The sequence below is a fragment of the Corapipo altera genome, unplaced genomic scaffold, assembly GCF_003945725.1.
Source record: "Corapipo altera isolate COAL_440 unplaced genomic scaffold, ASM394572v1 45, whole genome shotgun sequence".
Taxonomy (NCBI): Eukaryota; Metazoa; Chordata; class Aves; order Passeriformes; family Pipridae; genus Corapipo; species Corapipo altera.
Window position 1 is genome coordinate 12,719,313 of NW_020884877.1, and position 21,759 is coordinate 12,741,071.

General features: G+C 35.3%; 1 protein-coding gene across 7 annotated transcripts in view; it reads left to right on the forward strand.

Moving 5' to 3' along the window:
- The window catches only part of ATF2 (activating transcription factor 2), a 44,467-nt gene extending 23,068 nt beyond the window's left edge, over positions 1 to 21,399 (forward strand). For all 7 annotated transcript variants that reach the window (XM_027636804.1, XM_027636809.1, XM_027636811.1 and 4 more), the window contains 4 exons: positions 4,148 to 4,297; positions 6,143 to 6,349; positions 11,991 to 12,096; positions 18,728 to 21,399. In XM_027636804.1, the coding sequence (XP_027492605.1) occupies positions 4,148 to 4,297; positions 6,143 to 6,349; positions 11,991 to 12,096; positions 18,728 to 18,954 (690 nt within the window). In that variant the 3' untranslated portion in view covers positions 18,955 to 21,399. The remainder of the gene's footprint in view (positions 1 to 4,147; positions 4,298 to 6,142; positions 6,350 to 11,990; positions 12,097 to 18,727) is intronic.
- The last annotated feature ends 360 nt before the right edge of the window (positions 21,400 to 21,759 follow it).

Sequence of the window (21,759 nt, forward strand, 5' to 3'; positions counted from 1 at the left end):
CAGTTCATGTCTTGCATGACATTTCAAGGAGCTAGTGCAGTTTTGTAGTAAGAAAAGCACATCATGCTCTGATTTCATTCCTTATTGCAATCATTTATTTCTCTCTTACCTGCTTACAAAAGGCTACTGTTGTGTAACTTTTTTTTTTTAAGTGAAGTTGGGAACCAATTAAAGTCAAATTAGAGATTGTAGTGCTATTATTTCCTAATGCTATGAAACTTAATTATTTAAATATGAATTTGGATAATTTATTGATTTTTATTAACATGAAAACAACACATTTTTCTCTATTTTTATTAATACCTGTTGATTGTTTATGAGCTGCATGTTCCAAATTGTACAAAGAGCAGTGTATATTTTTTTTTATAAATTCATGACGGAACCTTAGTAAAACAAATTGATATTTTCATTTCTAAAAGCTAAAGCTTAAAATAGCTGGTAGAAGACGTCTTTGGTAATGGGCATGGGATACCTTCCTAGAGCACAGTTGAAATTTTTCTTCAGCTGTCGTCTTAAAACCCTTTAAGGATAAGGGAACTAAGATACTTGCTGAGTAATTTTTCCCACTGTGGGCGGCTTTCGGAGACTTTTTCCTTTTGGTAAATGGGCTCTCTTACAGCTTTTGTAAGTGTTTTTAGATTAGAGTGTCCAAACTTAATAATCAAAACTGTGTATTTATTTCTGTGTTTGATTAAGTTTTCAATCTGAAGTGTCAAACTCCTTCAGCATGGCAGTTTTGGTTATTCATGTAAAGCGAGTTACTGAGATGTCACCTCTAGCACTTGGTTCTTTTTCTTCTGAAATAGTCTTTTCTCTGGTTACTATTTAAGTTGCTTGACACTAAATGATCATGTGGATTCCATAGAGGGACAGTTGCATTTGGGAACAGGTTCACTGAGTGAAATAGCAGATAGAAAAATGTATGTCAGCTGCAAGGACTAATGACTGAGAGGAAAAAAAAGTCATTAAAAAAAAATCATAAAATGATGACAGACAGAAATTTAAAAATTGGCTATGCAGTGAGCCAAATCCTTAGATTGGTGACATTATTGCAAGAGGCTCTTGACTGAAACAGCTGACATTTAGTAGAAGAGTGCATTAAGCACAATCTTGGTGTCTGCTTCACCACAGAAACATGTACACAATGCTATATGTGTTTCAGTGCTGTGGAAGAATTACATGAAATTAGATTGCATTTAAATTTTATTGCCCCAGTACTGAAGTTATTGTAGTGAACATAGCTGGTCCAGTCACACCTGTGAAAGACACTGTTAACTATAGTTTTGAATGTTTTTGGATCCTCTTTCTCCTACTAGTTGTAGAACTGAAGTGAAAAATGACTAGAGATTTTATTTAGACACAAGCTGTCTTTTACTGCTATTCTTTTGAAAATACCCTTCCATCTTGTACTGAGAATGACATTCAATAGAAGTGAAAATGAGTTTCAGATTTCTGTGGCACACTTAATATAAATTGTCAGTTTTTCTGACATGACTCCATGTTTGTTATGCTAAAGAAACTAACTTTCATATACTTAAGTAAAATCAAATGTATAAGTCAGTTTAATGGTATTTTAGAGAGGCTTAGAAGTAGATGCAATAGCTGCCTTTAAAAAAACAAAACCAACAAAACAAAAAAACTTTGTCACTAAGATAAGGATGCATGATTCTAAATGTTGCAGAATTGCTTCTGATCTTGTGAGAAGATCTGTAATTGTGTGCTTTTGGTGTATGAAACATGAGCCTGGAGTTGCAGCTGTAAAACATCCTCTTTTGAGTGTACAGCTAGTGAATACAGACTTAATGTTCAGACCCTTCTGCGTGTATTGCAGAAGTTTCTGAAGAACTTAAAAGTTGCTTTAACACTGAATGTTTTCCTCAGTCTCCTTCTTTGCATATAAAACCTTTTGTCACAATCTGAGAAATACCTTGTGCTCAGTGGGCAACCAGTAGACTTTCCGCAGGAGGTTTCTACTGAGAAGTGACAGAGGGCAGCTTGGCAAATGTTCAGAAACCAACATTAACTTGCTGGAGCCCGGCATGGGACCTTGTGTTCAGCAAAATTCTTCTGACCTGTCTCTCTGCATGCCGAGCTCATCAGCAAACACCTAATGAGCCTACTCTAAAGAAACAGACCCTCTCACAACCTACTTCATTTTCATATGTTCTCTGGGGGTGGAGAGACAAGACTTCATAAGGACTGATGATGCTGCAAAGACCACAATAATGATAATTAACTTGCTGAATTTAGAAGATTATGCTGTTAATTAGTTGCAAAATAAAGATAAGTAATAGAGCAGCAGATGGTAGGATAACACCCAGGAGAAGGAGGGTTATTACTCTGATGAGCTTTTGTGGCAGATATGAAATATGGATCTGAGTTTTTCACAAATTGTTTCTGGAGTATATTATCTTGTTTCTGTGAGCTCTTGATGGAATGATCTGGTCCTACCAAATTTTGACAGATGTGGTGAGGATTTGTTTTCAAGGATATACATGAACAATAAAATCTTCCTAATCAAGACTTTAAAAGCTATTAAGCTATCTGAAAATACCAGTTTTAGTTTGCCTATAACCAAATAATACCAAAAAACCTTGGTTGTCATCAGGTTTCCCCACTCCCTCCAAAATCTTGCTGTGCAAACCCAATACAAGTAATTTTTGAAACAGTAACTTTGAAAAATTTCCGAATATGAGGGCTTGAAATAAAAGAGAGCATACCCTTTAAAACCTCAGAAGTTAAAGTAGACACATTGTAACTGATTTGTTACAACTGATTCCTACTGTCACTACTCTCTTGATGATGACTGATGAAAGTTTGTCACGTCCTAACAGTAAGTTATAATACAAGAAATACTTCTAGAGTAATTCAGGTCATAAATGAAAATAGGTTGGGAAAAATTGTATGTTAATAACTTTTAGAAAGAATATTGTCATATTAACATTAAAAACTTGCTACTTTCTTCTAAAAATATTATTTACAAACTGACTTGGAAATTATATGTTTCCCTGGTAGTTCTGGTGGTTGCATAGAAAAATTTACCGTTTAGAAACCAGGATTAGTTGAAGGAGGGAGAGGAATCAACTTTGCAGTTGTTGCAGGAAGATCATAGGGTTTGGTTTTAGCAATTTTAGTAGACAATTAGAAAACACTTAGGCCTTGCTGGAGACAGGAACTTAAGCTTTTTTGTTAGCTTGTTTTCCAAGAAGAATTATGAAGGAACAAATTAATTCTTGAGTGTTAAATACCTACGGGCTTTCAGAGTGCTGTACGTATACTAAAAAGTATGAACACGTTATCTTGAAAATTTTTGTAGCCCTGCCCTAGTGCTTGCAGCTATCCTAAATTTTTGTTGTTAAAGCTGAGCTCTGGGGAAATTGCAGTAAATTTGGTTTGTGTACTTTTCTGAAACTGCCTTCTTCATTCTGGGAAACTTTCTGTTTTTCGTAGTGGCTGTGTACAATAAAGGAAGAACATCAAACCTTTTAGCAGTTTTTTACTGTATAATAGCATGCTGTAAGAGTTACCTTGCATATTTCTACATAAATAGTTTTTACATATAACCTGCACAAGTATTTTGAGCATTTTTAAGATGTTTCAGCAAACATCTTGGCTTTCATCTAATTACCATAGGAAGGATTTCAGAGGTGAGTATTTTTAAACACCATGAAAAAGTGGAGGCATAACGAGCTATTTTAAATGGATAGAGAATACCAGAATTTTTATAATGGAAAGATGTTTACATTCTGTTTTTTACTTATTTTCCTTCATGTGTGGTGGTTACACATGTGGTAGCACACCTTTGTGTGCTATCAGTCTCAGCAAGTGTTTGTTCATGGCCTTCCAGAAATCTCCTTTTGGGCACAGTTCATCAAGAAGGAGGCTTTATCTTTACTTCTCCATACAGCTTACAATCCCTTTCTTTCTGGGATCCTTTGTAAGCCTTATTGCTATTATCATGCTTGCCAAAAATTGTTACCTATTAGTAGGTATATGCCTAGATCACTGTTGAAAGAAACAACTGTCTAAGAAGTGGAACTCCTGTTTCCAAAATGGAAGTAACTACTAGTATAAATAATTATTTGTTTAAGTTAGCATGATAGAATATTTCTTTTTTTTCCCCTTCTTCTTTTTTTTCTGCTTTCAGAGATTGAAAGCAGCCTTGACCCAGCAGCACCCTCAGGTAACAAATGGAGATACTGCCAAGGGACATCCGAGTGGGTTGGTTAGGACTCAGTCAGAGGAACCACGACCACAGTCACTACAACAGCCTGCAACTTCAACAACTGAAACACCGGTACGACAACAGAGTGGACATGTACTTCTTACGCCCTCTCTTTATTTTGCAAATAAATATATTTTTTCTTTACTCTTGATTTGTGAAATAGATGTTAATGTACTCCTCTTGTAGTCAGTAGTTCTGTAGCAGTAAAGTGTTTATAGTTCTTACATGTTCTTAATGCTTCTAAAATCTGTAATCCAAGACGATCATTTCAAAATAAATATTACCCATCTTGTTAAATTTAGGACTAAGTCCTGCTTTCTGGAGTTCATTAACAGGAGATTCTTTGGTAGCTGAAATTTGTACAGCTGGTCAATATATATACTGGGGAAAAAAAAGTGGGTTTATTTTGTATTTCTGTTGCATAGATTGTATGTTTAAATGCTCTTGGAAATTTTTTTATTCCATCAGGTATCATGCTTTGTTAATTTATTTGAAAGATCCTTTCTGGGCTGGCACATAAAGAGTTTCAGCTCTATGATTAAGTGTACTGTGTCATCTCAGGTTCTGAAAGGGGGGCTCTGATTTTAGGTATGGTGTGCTGTGCTTTGGGGATGTTAGATGAGAACAGGGGAGTAAAAGGCAAGACCTCTGAGTCAGACTGGAAGTGGGAGTGCTGCTGGAGGAAAGACAGACTTCCCTGGGTGAATCCTGGAGGATTGCAGCTGTTCTGTGTCTAAAAAAACCAGTTGAAATGTGTTTCCAAAGTGCTTTAAAAAAACTCTAAGAATTATTTTCAGAATTTGTAGCATAATACTGATTTTATAAAAGTCACACACCGGATCCAGAACCAGAAGGACCTGTATCTGCAGTGAAAGCCTCACATTCTTAGACTGGCCAGTAAAGTCAGATAATGTATCAAAAGAAATATATTTGGAACAAAAGAAGGAAAAGGGTAACCCATCATAAAATGATCTCCTTTTTATTGTTGCTGTTCCCCATACTTCCTTCAGTTTTTAAAAGAATATTTTTGTAATATCACATAGCAGAATTTTCAAGGTGGAAATCTTGCTGTTTGATTATTTTATGGTTATTTCACAATTAGTATTAATAAAAAATTGCAAGTGTTTCATTCTTAAAAGGCAGATTTGAGTTCCCAGATTTTTTTTATTATTAGCTGTCTAGAATTTATGCCAAATTGATATGCCAACTGATACATATTTGGGGGTTTTAGTTTAAAAAGAAAAACTTTCTTACTGTGCTAGACTGAACATGCAGGTGCACCTGTGAATATGTCATGTAGACAGTTATGTTCTGTCTATCTTATCCCATTAAGGGATTTTAAAATCCATTCTATTCTTATCATGTTTTGTTAAATCTTTGTTTAGGTTCTGTATACAGCTGTGAAATGAGCATAATGTATAATTTAAAGTATTGAAATTTTTTGATCCTGTCATAATATGTGGGTGGATTAAGGGAAATTGGTATTCAGTGGTGGGGAACACATCAACAAGTAGGAAATTGCTATCTGGAGATTCAGGGATCAGTGAGTCTCAGCACTGGCAGCATTTGTCAAACAGCTTCTGTGTGGTGGGCTTGAGCAATTGAGTTGTGACGAGGTTTGTGGGAAGAGTATTTTGGAAGAGTCAAAAATAGAAAATGTATTTCCTACTCAATGTAATTTGAAAGCTATTTTGGGTGCAATATGTTAATGTAACATGATCAGGAGTGTAAATACGGTAGAAGTTTTACAACCATAGCTGTAGAGTTAAATGGACATGACTTTCCACAGAAGAAATGTATTTAGAAATGTGCTGAATGCTTTTCTCAAGAAGTGATGACTATTTATACCAGTGCTGTAGGTTAAGTCATGAGAGGTATTATACTGATAACTTATTTAATACTTTCTACTGTTTTCAGGCATCACCAGCTCAGCCTACGCCACAAACACCAAATACAGGTGGTCGGCGAAGAAGAGCTGCCAATGAAGACCCTGATGAGAAAAGGAGAAAGTTTCTGGAGAGAAACCGGGCTGCTGCTTCCAGATGCCGACAGAAACGGAAAGTCTGGGTGCAGTCATTGGAGAAAAAAGCCGAGGACCTGAGCTCACTAAATGGCCAGTTACAGGTATACTTTTTATTTCAAGTCAAAATGAGTTAAGTTTTTCCATTCTTAGACAGTGATTCTCAATGGAACTTAAAACTTTGCATGAAATCTGAAATAGAAATGATTTTGTAACTGATGGCTCAGATCAGACTTGAAAATTCAGCCCTAATTGCATATAGCAGTAAAATTAGAGTATAAGAACATACTCCTATTTCACAACGTGTGAACTTTAGGATCATATCTTTTTATCCTGTGTTCCATTTTAAATAACTTTCAGACTATGATACTACACAAAGATGACAAGATGTGTTGGAGTAAAGGCTTATTAGCAATGTAATAGTCTTACTTGAACACATCTTGCTCTTAATAATTTGTTTCACAACCTGAGTTACTTAAATAAGTTTTGAGTTTATTTCTTGTGGTTCTTTTAAACTTCACTTTTTTTCCTTTAAAGTGAATGTAGTGCTCGTGAAAGGTGCCAGATTGACATCACTGGAAACTGAAGGCCTCTTTTGTCCACAGAACAGGTACAACACAGGCAGTGGCAGTGCAGATTTCACCACACTGCCCTCCCAGTGTGCATAAATCCTATAGAGATGGAAGTATGCTGTAAGAGGATAGGCTAGTGTATGCTGCTACTCATTTTTCCACCTCATCTGAGGTTCTCAATCTTGGAAGGTTGTCATGTGGGTGCACTTTTTCCCCTAGAGAACGATCCATGACCCTTTTATTTAAACTAGTCTTCAATGTTAAAGCATACTTTCCTAATGTTTTCCAGCAGCACAGAAGAATTGGCACAAAGTATTGTTTTCAAAATAAAAAGTCTAAAAGCTTCATTTTGAAATTTCCTGAAAGGAAAAATTATGTCATTTCCTAAATGAAGCATTCATTTAGAAAATGTAGTGAAATGTATTTTCATATATTAAACTTTCACTTTCTTTTCTTCATCCGAGTTGTCCACTGAGTCAAATTCACGTATCTTCTCTTTCCTATGGGAGCTTCTCTTACATGCTGTTTGGTAAAGAAAACATCATAGTTTTACTAACAAGAAAGTAGGGAATGTTGAGATTACTTTTTATCATGTAGTCAAAATTACAGTGTATGAGTCATCTTCATGTCTTTAAAAATACTCAGCATCCCAGACCCTAAAATGTAAAAAAATTCCTACCTAAGCACACAACGTGAAATGGTTTCCTGTGTTCCAAGAATCATGACACTGCACCAGCATTACTTAAATTTCTTGCAAATATATATTCTCATATCTGTTCACAGTTTTTAGACGTGTTCCTTTAATGCAGTCACAATCCTCAGTTAGGTCCAATAATTACAAAATTATACATAGCACTGTAGCTTAAATAATCTAAGAAACAAGTGAAGGAGAATGGAAAAAAAATGGCCATAGTTCAGTTTTTTAGTGAAAGTAATATTTTGTATCACGTGAACTTATCACTTATATGTACCAATTTTTATAACAAAAAAATCACCTAAGTACCATAACCAAAAGGTTTCCAAGAGTTAACTCAGTAATAGTGAATTCAAGGAAGGTTTTCTTATGATCTAACCAAAGCAAAACTGTTAACTGTAAAGAACAGAATGACTTGTAAAGAAAATTGAATGTCAGAGAAATAATTAAATTGTACTTTATGTGAAAACATTAATCAATCCTGTATTTCCATAATAATTCTTCACTTGACAGGCTAACACAGCTGATCAGCACAGTGGGCAGTTATGACCCATGATTACTTACTTTATATTTAATAGAAAATTTAATAAGTTTGGAATTTTGCCTTAGTGCAGTTTTATAGACTGAGTGTTTGGGTTAGTAGTTCATATTTTGTTTAATATCTAAGTGGCCTGCTCAGCTGAATTTACCGAGATGTCACATTTCCAAAAGCAGGTTCATACCAAAATGACTGCACTGCATTGCTTCATGTAACAATTCTGACTCCTTTCAACACAGTAGCTTTCTTGTAATGTCTGTGTTAAAGCTTCTGATGTCAATGGGAAGGTTTTTAAGGCTGAAAACTTGCTAACAGTACATATGGATTTTGAAGAGGTTTACTTAGTTGACGTATGTATTTTGTTCTGTAGATTAACTTCTGCCAAGTTCTTTTAAATGTTTGAAGGTAATTTCCTTTTTAAGCAGTATTTTTCAAATTTTTGCTTAAGGGAAAATTTCCATCTGTTACATCACACTAGTAACATACATAGGTTAGGCAGGCTGTTTTTATTTTAGGCTCTGCTATGTAAATATTTTTCATGCTTCCAACCATTTACTACTTGATTTTTGTTCACTGGGTGTTCCACTAATGTGTTGACTGGTTTATTAATCTTAGATTTTGTTCATCACCTTGTTTAGCTTGTATGCCTTGCACAATCCTGCAGGGTGCAGGGTGCTGTATAATGTATTAAGAAGGTATTGACGGTGTGTCCGCAGCGGCCACTCAGGGGTATTGCAGGATCAGATGCCAAAGTGCATTATATGGACTGTATTTGGTCTCCCTGTTGCTTTAATAATCTTAGAGGACAAAGTATTAGAAGAAGAACAGGCTGTCTTCCTCACAATGTCACTGTGGGTTCTCAATGAGCAGCAATCAAGTGATGGTTTGTACTGATGCTGCAGAAGCTGCTTTAGGAAGGCTGAATTGTGAAAGTATGCCTGTGAGTAAAGATCCTTTCCCATATAGGAAGTTGTCCAAAAAGAAGCAGCAAGAGCATTGTTTAACTCAGCCCCATCAATCCCCTATCCCCAGAAGTCACATCTACCTGTCTCTGATGATAATTCTGGTAAATATATATCACAAATACTGTCCCACACCTTGCTGAGTAAGGGTTAATCCAGTTCCACCATGACATATGCATTTTGGATGCAAGGAGAAAGAGGCAGATACAGAAGAATGTGTTGTACACTGTGGTATATCTTCATAAGAATGCAAAAGGGAGAGCATCTTTTGAAAGATGGAGTGCAGGTAAAAGTCAATATGCTTTCCTCCAGAAACCTGCTTTTTAATGTTAGCACATTTTGAAACGTGGGAACGTACAAATTCTTCTAGACAGCATGTGAGGTATATTTCATGCTTGTTTAAAGAAATGTTGATGCCTACACTTGACTCAAAGACTCATTAATGAGGAGGACCTTTCCAGTACGAAAACTTGAAATAATCTTTCTTCATGCCAACTGTTAAAGTGTTTATTCCATGTGTTGCTTGTTAGCCTGTTTTCAACAGGTTAACCACAACAGCCCCTCTTCACCAGTTAGAAGTGGTAATATATAAATGGCAACCACAAATTGCCTTTCTGTGACATTCCATGTCCCACATGTCTAGCAGACATAACTCAGTTCTAGTTTAGGAGTGATTTGTGCATTGCATATAGCATTCTTGGCACAAGTGTTCATATTATGGAATACACAGCTAGCATTGTTATTCAGATTACCTCAACCTTTTTTTTATGTGGGAATGCTATTCCATTTTTTCAAGTCTGCTTTAATGCAAGATAATATATTTGCTTTTTGTATTTTTGCTAGGAACATTCTTAATATTTTTAATACAGCTGACATAAACTTGTAAAAGTTCTTCATAAACATTTGTCATGGTTTGAGAGGGGGGAAAATTGTTTCCCCCCCCCACAACATTACTTTACTTACACAGATAAACTGCAACTTCATATTTATATGTGCTTTTTCTGTATAAAATTCCTCCTTAAAATGTGAGAGACGGGATAGAAAATTTCTGGAAGCCTTTTCCTGATTTGATCACTTCTTTTGCCAAGGTTCCTTTGAACTAAACAGAAGTATATTTCATAGTCTTGGATGTTGTTACTTCTGTAGATTATCAAGAAGTTGTCTCTAAACTACATCAGTACGGGCTTTTTCTTCCCCCCAGCTATGTCAGTTCTGTGCAGCTCCCTGCTTTGCGTCCAGATTTGTGTCTCCTCAGTAAGTAACATGGTGAACTAAGGGGAGACTGAGAGCTGGAGGCCCTCGTAGTGTGCTTTCTTAACAGCCTAAGGTTTCAGGATGTGTAATGCCAGCTGGCAGAGAATTTATGGGGCTTTTGGTTGGGTTTCTTTAGTTGCAACCTTTTTTGTTTGCAGTCACATTTTTCTTTTGTTAAAAATGTTTGTGAAGTCAGATTTCTGGCATCTCTCAGCTTTTGCTTTTAATATAAAGTTTCTAAAAGAGATATTTTACACAGTGAAATGACTGAATAGAAAAGGAGTCCTTAACAGTTTAACAGGTTTTTGTAAGGATAAAGGCTTGAAATTTGTTGTCTTCTAAATGGAGGGAGAGAATGTAAAGAAGAGCTTTTAACAATCTGGTATTTTAGTTACTTAGTGTAATTAAACCTAGTAAGTTCTGTTCTGAAAAAATTGTTTTTCTTTGGAATTGTTTTACTTGTAATTCATCTCATTTCTGACTGCATTGCCTTATTTCTAGCTTACAAGTAAATAAGTTGACTTTCTTGTGGTTTATTTTTCCAGATAATTTTAGTTGCAGTCCAATTTTCCTGTGTTTGCTTTTATTTTAACTTGCTCCTAAATGCATAAACATAAGCTTTTACCAAACAATTATGTCACGTGTGTGGTATATTATGCTAATGTGCAAAGGTTCTTATACTTGAAGTAACTTCAAGTGTCAGTGGAAAGGATTTATATTTAAAATACAGTAACCCATGAAAAATACATATCGTGTCAAGATATGGGGATCACAAAGCATTACAGATAACTTGATTAATAATATTTTTCTACTATTTAAAGTGAAAATGGTTCTATCAAAATGCCATACCATTCCTAATTTAGATTGTCATATGTAATGCAGTTATGTAGCACTTCTCATCTACAGACACCAAACTGCTTTACAGGGAAGGTAAGTGTTGCTGTCTTCCATTTTATAAATGGGGAAAGTGAAGCACAAAGCAGTAAAATGACCTTGCTCAAGGTCACCCAGTACTGGAAAGGCACAGTCTGGAGATATACCCAGTCACTAGATTTTGCAGGTGCTGTCTCCTAGGTCACACTACGCTTTAGTGGCATAAGCAGACATCTCAGGATTTTGTCATTATTATCAGTGATTCCTTCTTACATACAACACATTTATGTATGGCTGCCAAAGGAAAAAATCGGTCTGGAAATCAGCAAATATTTGCTAAATTATTTTCCATTACATGAGATTTTCTTTTTTGAAGTCCAAGTATAAATATAGTCACTAAAAAATTATTCTGCATTGGCTTTTTGGATTTTATTTTATATTTTTTTCCCCTTTTCTTAATGTTGGCTGTGGCATCTGTTAAGATGTGTGTAGCTAAATGTAGGTTTACTCTGATTAGAGTTCATCACAAAACCTTCCTCTCAGTAGCTGGATCATGTGAATGAGACTATATGTAAACTCTGCATCTGCAAACTGAAAAGCATACGTTGTATTTTTTTTTAAAAAAGCATTTCCTAGTTATAGAAAATAATAAAGTTAGCAAAGTTTCAGCTAATATTTACATTTTCTGAGATAAAAGAAATGCATACATTTTTGTAGTATATGCCAAATGGAAACTTCTTGGATTTTAGCTACCCCTAAATGAACAACTGAAAATCCTATAAAACTTAATGCTTACCTTCAAAACGTGTGTAGTTTGAGCCTGGTAAAGTATATAACTTTCTTCTCCTTTAGAACGAAGTCACCCTGCTGAGAAATGAAGTGGCACAGCTGAAACAGCTTCTTCTGGCTCATAAAGATTGCCCTGTAACTGCCATGCAGAAGAAATCTGGCTATCATAGTGAGTAATGTTCCATTACCTATAGCCTGAGGCTGCATCAATGAAATACTGCCAAAGTGAACTGAATGAGCATTAAAATTGAGAAGTGCAGTTCTAATATTACATATATTACATTAAAGATTTTTTTTTAATCTCAAAGGTTATTGGAAGACAGGAATTAATATGTGGTATTTAGAAATGTATTTTTAAGTTGAAATTGAATTGTTGCATAACGTTGAAGGTTTTATGTTGGCTTAATAAATGCATATGATAATTAGCATTTAAGGACTATCGGTTACTACACCTGCTTTGGAAAATATAATTAAAGTATTAAGAGCACATGATAAACCATTTTTTATACATTAGCTTAGCTTAGTACAGTGAAAGGTCCTTGTGGGTTTTTTTCCTTCATCATAATGAGATTTCAGTAGAGGTACTATAACAGCTGTCCTCATTTACCACAACATCCAGGATCAGTCAAGCCATTAAAATAATCAGATGCAGGTTCATGGCTCCTACTGTACAGTGTCTTCTAGATTGTTCTGATTTCCACGTTAAGTGACTGCTGTTCTATAAACAGGGTGTTTTTAAAAGGAGTTCTAATATTGATGGGAATACTGAGACTTTCAGTACCAGTTTTTTTCTAATCTATATTTTTACTTTAAATTGTTCTTTTGATTTTTCATCCTTCCAGCATTTTAAAGGTTAATTATGCTTTCCTGACTTGTAACTTCCTTTTTGGCTGTGATATACAGTGCCAGAACCAGCTGCTGCTGCTGTAGAATAAATGGCCAATTTTGTCCATTGTACACAAATTTGTTACAAATAACTGAGCTGGGAATGCATTAGGCAACATTCATAATATATAACCCACAGCTTTCGTTTTTATGATTTAGTGATATTTCAAGATATTTGTAAATGTGAAGATTGTTTCTGCCATATGTAGCCACTTCATTTTAATTTGCCAGTGTCAGTAATTCAGGAGAATAAAGGAACATTTTGTATTGCATGCAAACAGATCCTCAGGTGCTTGCGATAAAACTTAATGGCCACCATCTTTACTTGTAGTCATTGTAAGCAATTTCATCAGAATGGGCAATATTTTTTAATTTAAAAGATTCAGGAGATTTAGCAACTCTGTATTGCCATATATATTTAGAATACTGATTTTGTCAGTTTTGAGCTTATAAATCTTGGTCCTTTGATCTCCAGTCATTTTGACAAGACAGAAAATAGCATCTTGGAGTAAATTGGAACAGTATAGAAATATGTTTGGGATTTATATTAACAATGATTGCTGCAGGGATGAGGCCATTATGGCTCCCGTCTGACAGAACAAGATAATTTCATAGGGAAGCTACTAGGGAGATAGCATTATGCATGCAAAGTTTTTAAAAAAAACAAACCAAAACAAAAAAACCCTGTAGGTTTCTTAAATTTTGATGGGTTTGAGGGTGCATGTTCCTGAATTGTCATGAAAAATATTTAATCGTAAGTCATAAATTGACAAACTGGTTACATGGTAAGGATTTCTTTGTTGAAGAGTTAGCAAATGGCCTCTTTAGGAATGCTGGTTTTCTGCCCTCAGAAAAGGACTATAATGCTTCTGATTCACTGAAGAATGCAAAATGAATTAGACCTAAAATACTAATTAGTGGCAAAAGCAAATTTTAGAAAAAAATAATAGTTAGCAAGGAGATTGGAAGCATAGCTCACTTAGTTTCTTGAAAAGTCTCCTGAAAGTAAAAATTTAACATGAATGATAGTTGTAATGCCATCCCTCTGAAAGGATTTTGTCATGTTATCTCTGTGTGAATATTGTTAGGAAGGCATGTTGGCTAAGTGACATACCCACAGTACAATTTATGAGAGGAAAACATTGTTTCAGTCAATATGTTAATGAAAATGGTGTTCCTATAAATAAACATATTATATTCATCAAGTAATCAAAGTTGAATTGCTTCAAAAATGTAGTGAGTGGTTTAATAGTCTTATCTCTGTGGAAGAATTGAAGACCTCAGCTTACAGAACTCCTGCAGTGCTGAGTATTGTGCACTGCTTAAAAAATGATAGTTTAGGCTGTGTTAGCTGTTTTAACAGCTAAGTCCACAATTTTATGGGTTTTCATGTTATTTTTATGCATTTAAATAGGCACAAATAATCTATCACTTTTCAGGGTATTTTTGGCACTTAATTTTGCATACCTTTTAAGATCTTTTCAATTTTCCAGGCAATTTTTTCACAAGCCAAATGAAAAGCATAAAACTGCAGGTACCTCTTTCTTTTAAGATTGTTCTTGGGATCATATTTTTTTTATTTAAAGTGTTGTTCCTGCTTCAGAAGAGGGTGTCATCAGGACAGAGAAACCAGAAAGATCATTATTGCACTTTGAGTTAGTATGGATGAATTTCTGTTGCAATGTTTGAGTTTTCAGCCAGCCTAAACTTTTTTATTTCTCAGTGAAGGATGCTGTTGGTTCTGAATGTATGTTAAGCCGTGGCAGGGAAAGTGCTGTGTATAGAAGAAATCCAGATGCTGTTCATTTATTTTTCATGTTATCTTTTCCATACTAGATAGTTTCTAGGAGTCTTTTGCAATACACCCTATATTTTCTCAGGATTTTTCTGGACTTGTAGTAGGAGAAAGGGGAAAACTTGTGAAAAGAAAATGTATTGTGAAAATCAAAGTTTCAAAAAAAAAGAAAGTAAAGGGATTTTTAGGTATTTTTTTATATTTTTGACAAGGACATCATAATATTCGAGAGCATTTGTTCTAAACTGAATATAAATGAAGATAAATAGAGGCTGCAGTGTAGGTGATGTTAAATGAGAGGGCTTGTGCTCTTTCTGTAGTTAGTTTTAAAGAAATGGTAGAAGGTGACTAACCAGTTTCAGGCCTGGAATGATTTGAACCTCTCAAACCACTACGCTCCTGCAGCCTGTTCTGGATAAGCAACAGCTCTTCAGTGACTGCAGGGGACATTCACAAGGGCCAACTCGCTGGAAATGAGCATTACTAGGCTTAAGTCCCTCTATAGGCCTTGAATGGCCTAATAATAATTACCATGAGGCTTCCTTTCTAGTGATTATCAGGGGACTGAAGGAGTTCAGAATCACATGTTGGTGCTTGTGTACTCACTCTCATTTTGATTTTGGTGGGTTTTTTTTCTTCTGAAGACTGAAATCCTTCTTTGTTTGCTTACCTGAATGAAAGCTGTTGGTAAGCAGTGCTAAGAAGCAAATAGTTTGAGTACTCTAAAAGGGTACTTTTTAGTGCATCCTCAAAAATCTCTCCTTTTTTGTTGTTTTTTAATTTTTTTCTATAGCTCATCTAGTCCACGTTGCATTCCATTTCCAAAATAGCTCTCCTCTCATGACACAGCCTGTCTAGGAACTATCTGGCCTTGAAGAAAGGTCATGTGATGTAGCTCTGTAAATTTTCAACTTTCTAATATACAGCAAACGTTATTTCTGTAGATTAATTTCCAATTTGGACTGTGTATTTTCCTTGATTTGAGGCAAAGCTGGGGGAGCCATGAAAAAAGCTAAAATGCCTTGGCTTTTTTTTTTTTTTACGTTGTTAGCTATAGTATGATTCTGGTATGTATCAGCTGCACTCTTGAAACCACAGTCCTGTGTCTGGCAATTCTCTGGTCAACTAAGAAAAAAGGAAGAAATCAGAATTTAAGTATGACTTTCCTGTGTTCTTCTAAAAGCCTTTGTTCTTTATTCCCAGTCTTCAGGCTTAAGAAAACAAGTCACCTCTGTAATGAGGTGACTTTTAAGTATCTTCTATATTCATTGAGTGATTTTCTTGTTTGGTTTTCATTTCTCAAATGGAGTTTTTATTCACCTTTTGGCCACTATTCCTGTAAAGTTAGGGCTACCTTAGGAAGGACATTAAAGAAAATCCAAATAGCTGTTCTTTAGGGTGGCACCTCATTTCTAAATATTGGTTTGTACTTATTACAAGGGTTTACGCTTCCAGTCCAATTTATTACCATGAACTAGTGTTAGGTCTGTGTCTTATATAATGACCTGTCTGCTGTAAGCTCCCCCTCTCTAGCCCCTGGCATCTGAAAACACCTGAATCATGTATTTTTGTGTCTTCAGCACAGTATATTTATCTGCTCAATGAAATGAACACTTCTGTTGGTGATCATAAGCGTACTGATAACTGTTTCTTCCAGCGCGTATAGGGTCTTCCTGAGCCCATCAAAGTGAGAAAATCAAACTTCTCTCATGTTCTTACCATTGTGATATTATTACAGAAATTTCTTTTGAGTTAAGAACATACATGTTAAGGGAGACATGACAATGGAAGACCTTCCTTCTGCAGCTGAAAGATCATGATCTATTTTAACTTCCTCTCTATCTCATGATCTGTTTTAACTTCCTCTCTATCTCTGGCTCATAGCATTTAAAACTAACCCTTTTTCTTGGGTATAAGGAGAATTTGGACAACAAGGAAATTAGAGATCAGCACAAGAAGCTTGATAAGAAGATGGAGATTCATAGGAAAATAACAGCAGCTCTGGAGAGGAGGAGCAGGTGTTACAGCAGGGAGACTGTATTTGATACATGTCATCCTACTTGCTGCCATTTCATTCTGTCTGAGGGGAAGAATATGCTACTTGGGGAAGTGACACTAGAGTTTCTATTTTTAACAAAGTTTGCTCCTTGTTTTTACATGAGATCTTGTACGTCTTGATAGAGGTACAGCAAAGATGAAATCCTGTTGAATACTGTTAACTGAATTGACACTTGTTCATGTTCTTTCTGTTCTTGAACGGGCAAATTCTGCTAAGGATCACACATGTCTTTCTGAAATGTCCTAATTTTCTTCCTCTTGCTGTATACAGTTATTATGAAACCTTTGGATATGTGGTAATTGTCAGCAGATCTAGCTCAGTGTCATGTGTCCCTCTCTCCTTTAATGCTTGAAAGATCTGTTTTTGAAAAAGTGCAGTATCTGTAAAATAGTTGGCCTTGTGGGTAAGAACATTATAACTTCCGAACAATTATGGCCATGCTCTTGTAGTAGAGTTGTAAGAGAAATTGCCACTTTGATTGTGTAGGCAGTATTTGTTAGAAAGAAATATAGCAGTTTTCTTGCTTACCCATCTTTTTTGACCTTACTGTTATTTTCTAGAAACAGTCAGTAATAGAATTGATTTTAAGCTTTGAAGAGAAGTGTGTTAATAGTATGCATGGGGCTGCTAAAATATCTTTATATTGGGGTCTTGACTTGCTAATGTAGCAAATTTTCTTACCCATAGCTGATATGTTATAGAAACCTAAGTCCAACATGAAGTTCATTTCACTATTGTTTGTTGATGCTTAGTGTTCTGTTGCTGCTGTTAGCCTGACTTTCTGTGGAAAGAAGGATATGATACAACAGCGTTGCTCGTCTTCTCATGTCATCCTTTCCCATCCTTTCTCTTCCCCTGGGGCACTTCTAAATTCATAGGCCAATCTCAAGCAAATTTGAAAGGGATTGCAAAGACTGGAGAAAGTCAAGTTTTGTTCCATTGTTTAGTCAAAAGCAATGGTTCATGCCTGCTTCTGGCTCTGTGTATATCACCATAGTCAGTAGTGGTTTAAAAGGCACTTCCAGTATTCCATCTGGGTACTGTTTTTAGCTGGCGTGTAAAACTGTTTTTAAAAATATTTGAAAACATTAGGTAACACAAAGTGGTACAAAAAAGTTACAGTGAAATTCAGCATACATATTTCTAATTTTGAGTAAAAAACAGTAAGCTTATTTTCTTTTTTTTGCTTTTTTTTTAGCCTTCAACTCAGCTTTTTGCTTGACAGTGTTTGCATAATGCCTTGGCAAACATTTGCAACTCTGGAAAAAAGAATGATTTTAGAATGACTAGGAGGTCTGTGCAAGAAAGACATTTAAAATTACGTTCATTTTGGAAATTCTGATTTTGCACAGTGAAAATTATTTTTTAACCTGCTTACCCTCTGTCATTGGAAAAAATGGTGTAACTCTGTGGCTAATTCACTTCAGTTTTGTGGAGAACACCTGAAATATTCTGAAGATATTTTTAAAACCATTTTTAACAATTTTAAACCCTATTGAGAGGCATTTGTATGCTAAAGAAGATGTGGAACTTCATTCCTTAGAAGAATGTGGGTTGAAAACTTGTTGAAGTATTGTCCAATTAATATAGTGCTATAAGTAGTATTTTTTCAGATATCTTATTCATGATCATGAGTATTCATTACTGAATACTGAAAGGAGATGCAGTAAATAGCATATATTTAAAATCTAAAGCAAATTCATATAGAAAGAAGAGGTCTGGTAGCATTTTTAGTCTATGAATATTGCTTATTGATGTGAACATGCATCATTAGAATTAGGCATGGTACCCACCAGCTGATTAACTAGGAAGAAATCAGACAATTTTAATCATGGCTTTGAAGATGTGAAAATCAGTTCTGGTTTCCTGAATAGTCCATACTGCAGTCTGTTTTTTTGCTTACAAAGTAGTATTTCTTTTTTAAAAAAACGAAAATAAGATTGTTTTGCCATTTGTGCTGCATTACACCATGAATTTTAATCATTTAGGGACTGATTGCTGTTACTGGGATGGGGTGGTGTGCATTCTGGGAGACAAAATCAATTAGTTTTTCTTCTTCAGCTGCAGAGAAAGATGACAGCTCGGAAGACATATCAGTGCCAAGCAGTCCACACACAGAAGCTATTCAGCACAGTTCTGTCAGCACTTCCAACGGCGTAAGCTCCACTTCCAAGGCCGAAGCGGTGGCCACCTCCGTTCTCACCCAGATGGCGGACCAGAGCACGGAGCCCGTGCTTTCCCAGATCGTCATGGCGCCTCCCTCCCAGTCGCAGCCTTCAGGAAGTTGATTAAAAACTTGCGTTGCATCAGTTTCTTAGATACACACCTGTGACTTTAAAGGGAAACCAACAAAAGACCAGTCTCCATCTAGGAGAAATTGTAGCTTAAAATTACTCGTTTTTAAAAATCCAACTTAAATTTGGCTTTAACGATTGGCAGGTGGAGATGAGACAGAACAGCAGTTCTAGTCTCTTGGCAAAAGACTTTTTTTTTTTTTTAAGTATTAGTTTTACTAGTTATTTTTTGTGCTTAATGTGTAAAGTGTGTGTACAGTACAATGTGGTTTATTTCATTTTTAATTTGGTATTATTTCAACAAACATTGGGGTGAATTACTGAAGGTCATCCCCAAGACTGTGATAGTAATATTATGTGACATTTTTATACCAAAGTTCTGCATAGTCCCTATTGACTTTGTAACATGAGCAAGGTCATAAAGCACTAGGCAAGAGAAAGACAGTTACAGTAAATTTGCTTTTAGTCTTTTTGCCTTTTTGTTGTTTTGCACATTATGAGAGGAAGAACATTGGGAGAAAAACATTTGGGTTGTTTTGTGTATAGCATTTTGGTTGGCTTTTATCTGTTGGGGTTCTTAATTTTAATAGGGCCAGTACAGTATATGAGATACAGTACTCTTATGCACATACCAATCCTAGATGAGGATCATTACTAAATAGATTTGATTTTTTTTTTTTTTTTAAGTTTAAATCGATGTCAGGTGTTTGTTTTTTTCCACTCCAACACTTCCATTCTGGTGGGAGAAGAGCTTTATTTCTCTAGTCAGAATAGATATCTATAACCACCCCTTGATGCTAGGCTGAAATCAGTAAGCATATTGTAAAATACAGGGTTATCAGATATGGAATACATAGTATTCCAAAGTAGGTTGATATTTTGTGGATTTTTGAGTCGCAGACTAAGGAGTTTACTCAAGGTTTTGGATGCCAGAAAAGCCTAAAATCCTTCTTCAGACAACTCGACTTTTTTTTGTCATTGTCTTGTATTTGCAAGCTAACTTGTACTTAATTCTTGTGTAAGCACTGTCATCTTTTAGTAGCAAAAATTTTGATACCTTTCTTGTGGAAAAAAAAAATCAGTATCTACCGTATCTTGGAAACAATGTAATTATAATGTGGTGTGTGTGGTGTGTGCGTGAGAATGGTTCAGTAGTTAATGCCAGCAGTCTTTTGCTTGAATGTTTAAAGATGCCTTCAATGTGATGCTGGCTGATAGGTGATTGCAGTTTTAAAATGTTATTTACTGTGCGAACTTGGATAACTAACATTCCATGATGTAGTTTGTTTCTGATGAGATGATTGTAGGTACACTTTCTCTCATTATCCAATCATCTGTAGGATACTGAGTTTTTTAAATGTGCCATTATCTATTTTGATTCTGTACTCATGTCAAAATACAGTTTAATATTTTACAATAGATTAAGTTGTTTTAAAAAAAGTAGATGTGTGCTTTCAGGTCGGAAAACTTTGTATAATAGCAAAAACAGATGCATAGTAGCAACTGGCAGTAAAGCAGGATTCCATTATGTATATAACAAAGATTTAATGCATTTATAATGGGTTGTGTAGTTCATTTGCTCTTCCTTCTCCACACTATACCATGTGTTTTTAAGTGTCAGTGCCATCAAGTTTCTGTTCGGTTCAGTTTTAAGTCTAAAAATGTAATTGATCCACAGGAAAATCATAATTTCTGCAATATATATACAACCATACTATAATGAAAGCTGGACAAAGAAGTATCTAAGTCGTATATGTATCATTGCAGGGCTTTAAGCATGAAAATAATAGGGATTCTAAATATTTTGTATTTTAAATCTAAGAAAGTTGTGTTGAAAACCTCATGTGTTTAAAAGTCTTACTTTCCCAATTTCAACATAAAAAGCTGTAACAGTTATTGAATGTTTCCAGGATGGGGAAATACAATGGAACTCTTGTGAGAACGAAATTAATTGCATAGGCACAAAATGTGAATTTTGCAAGAAAGCTCTACAGTCACTTTTCATTGTAATTTTGGTGGACTAGATAAGGCCTCGTTGATTATACTATAATTTGCTCTCCTAAACACAAAGGCTTTTAAATCATATAAGTGGAGTTTTTTTATAACAAAACTGTTGCGCTTGTAAAATAAGTCTACATAAGTGTATAGGAGATATGTAAACAGTTAATGGATTTAACAGTGGGGCTGGAAAAAGAACCATTAAAATCTGTGTTCAGCAAATAGAGAAAAGGTATTAGCCGTACTACCATGGATTCCGTTTTGAGACGTATGTCACACTACTTCTGTACTTAGCATTTTGGGTCTTTACATTTGACATGTTTCACAAACTGTACTGTTTTCTTTTATGTGCAGTTTGCATGAGTAAATCATCAAAGAGAATAAAATCTATCTTTAAGTTATGTTCCTATTTTAATGAAATTATAATTGTTCTAAAAGGCAGCACTGTCTTCAGACTTATTTCTTCACCCTTGCAATTATCAGCGTTTTTCTGGAAGTCATTACTATAATGTCAGAGTAATGTTATGTAAACAAGAACGTGTACATTTCTATAGAAAATAAGGCAAATTCCACTGCTCTGTAGTTGAGCTCCAGCAGCTTCTGAGGAATAAACCTTGTATCATTAGTTCCAGGAGCCCAGGGTAATCCACAGACAAATGAGTTCATAAACATAGCTTGGTGATCCCAGATGTTGCTCAGCCATTTCTGGTTGCTCCGAGTTCCACAGCAAAAGCACCGTATGTAATCAGAATTTCCAGCTAAGTTCCAGCTATTTTAATCTTATTTCAATATCCATGAAGC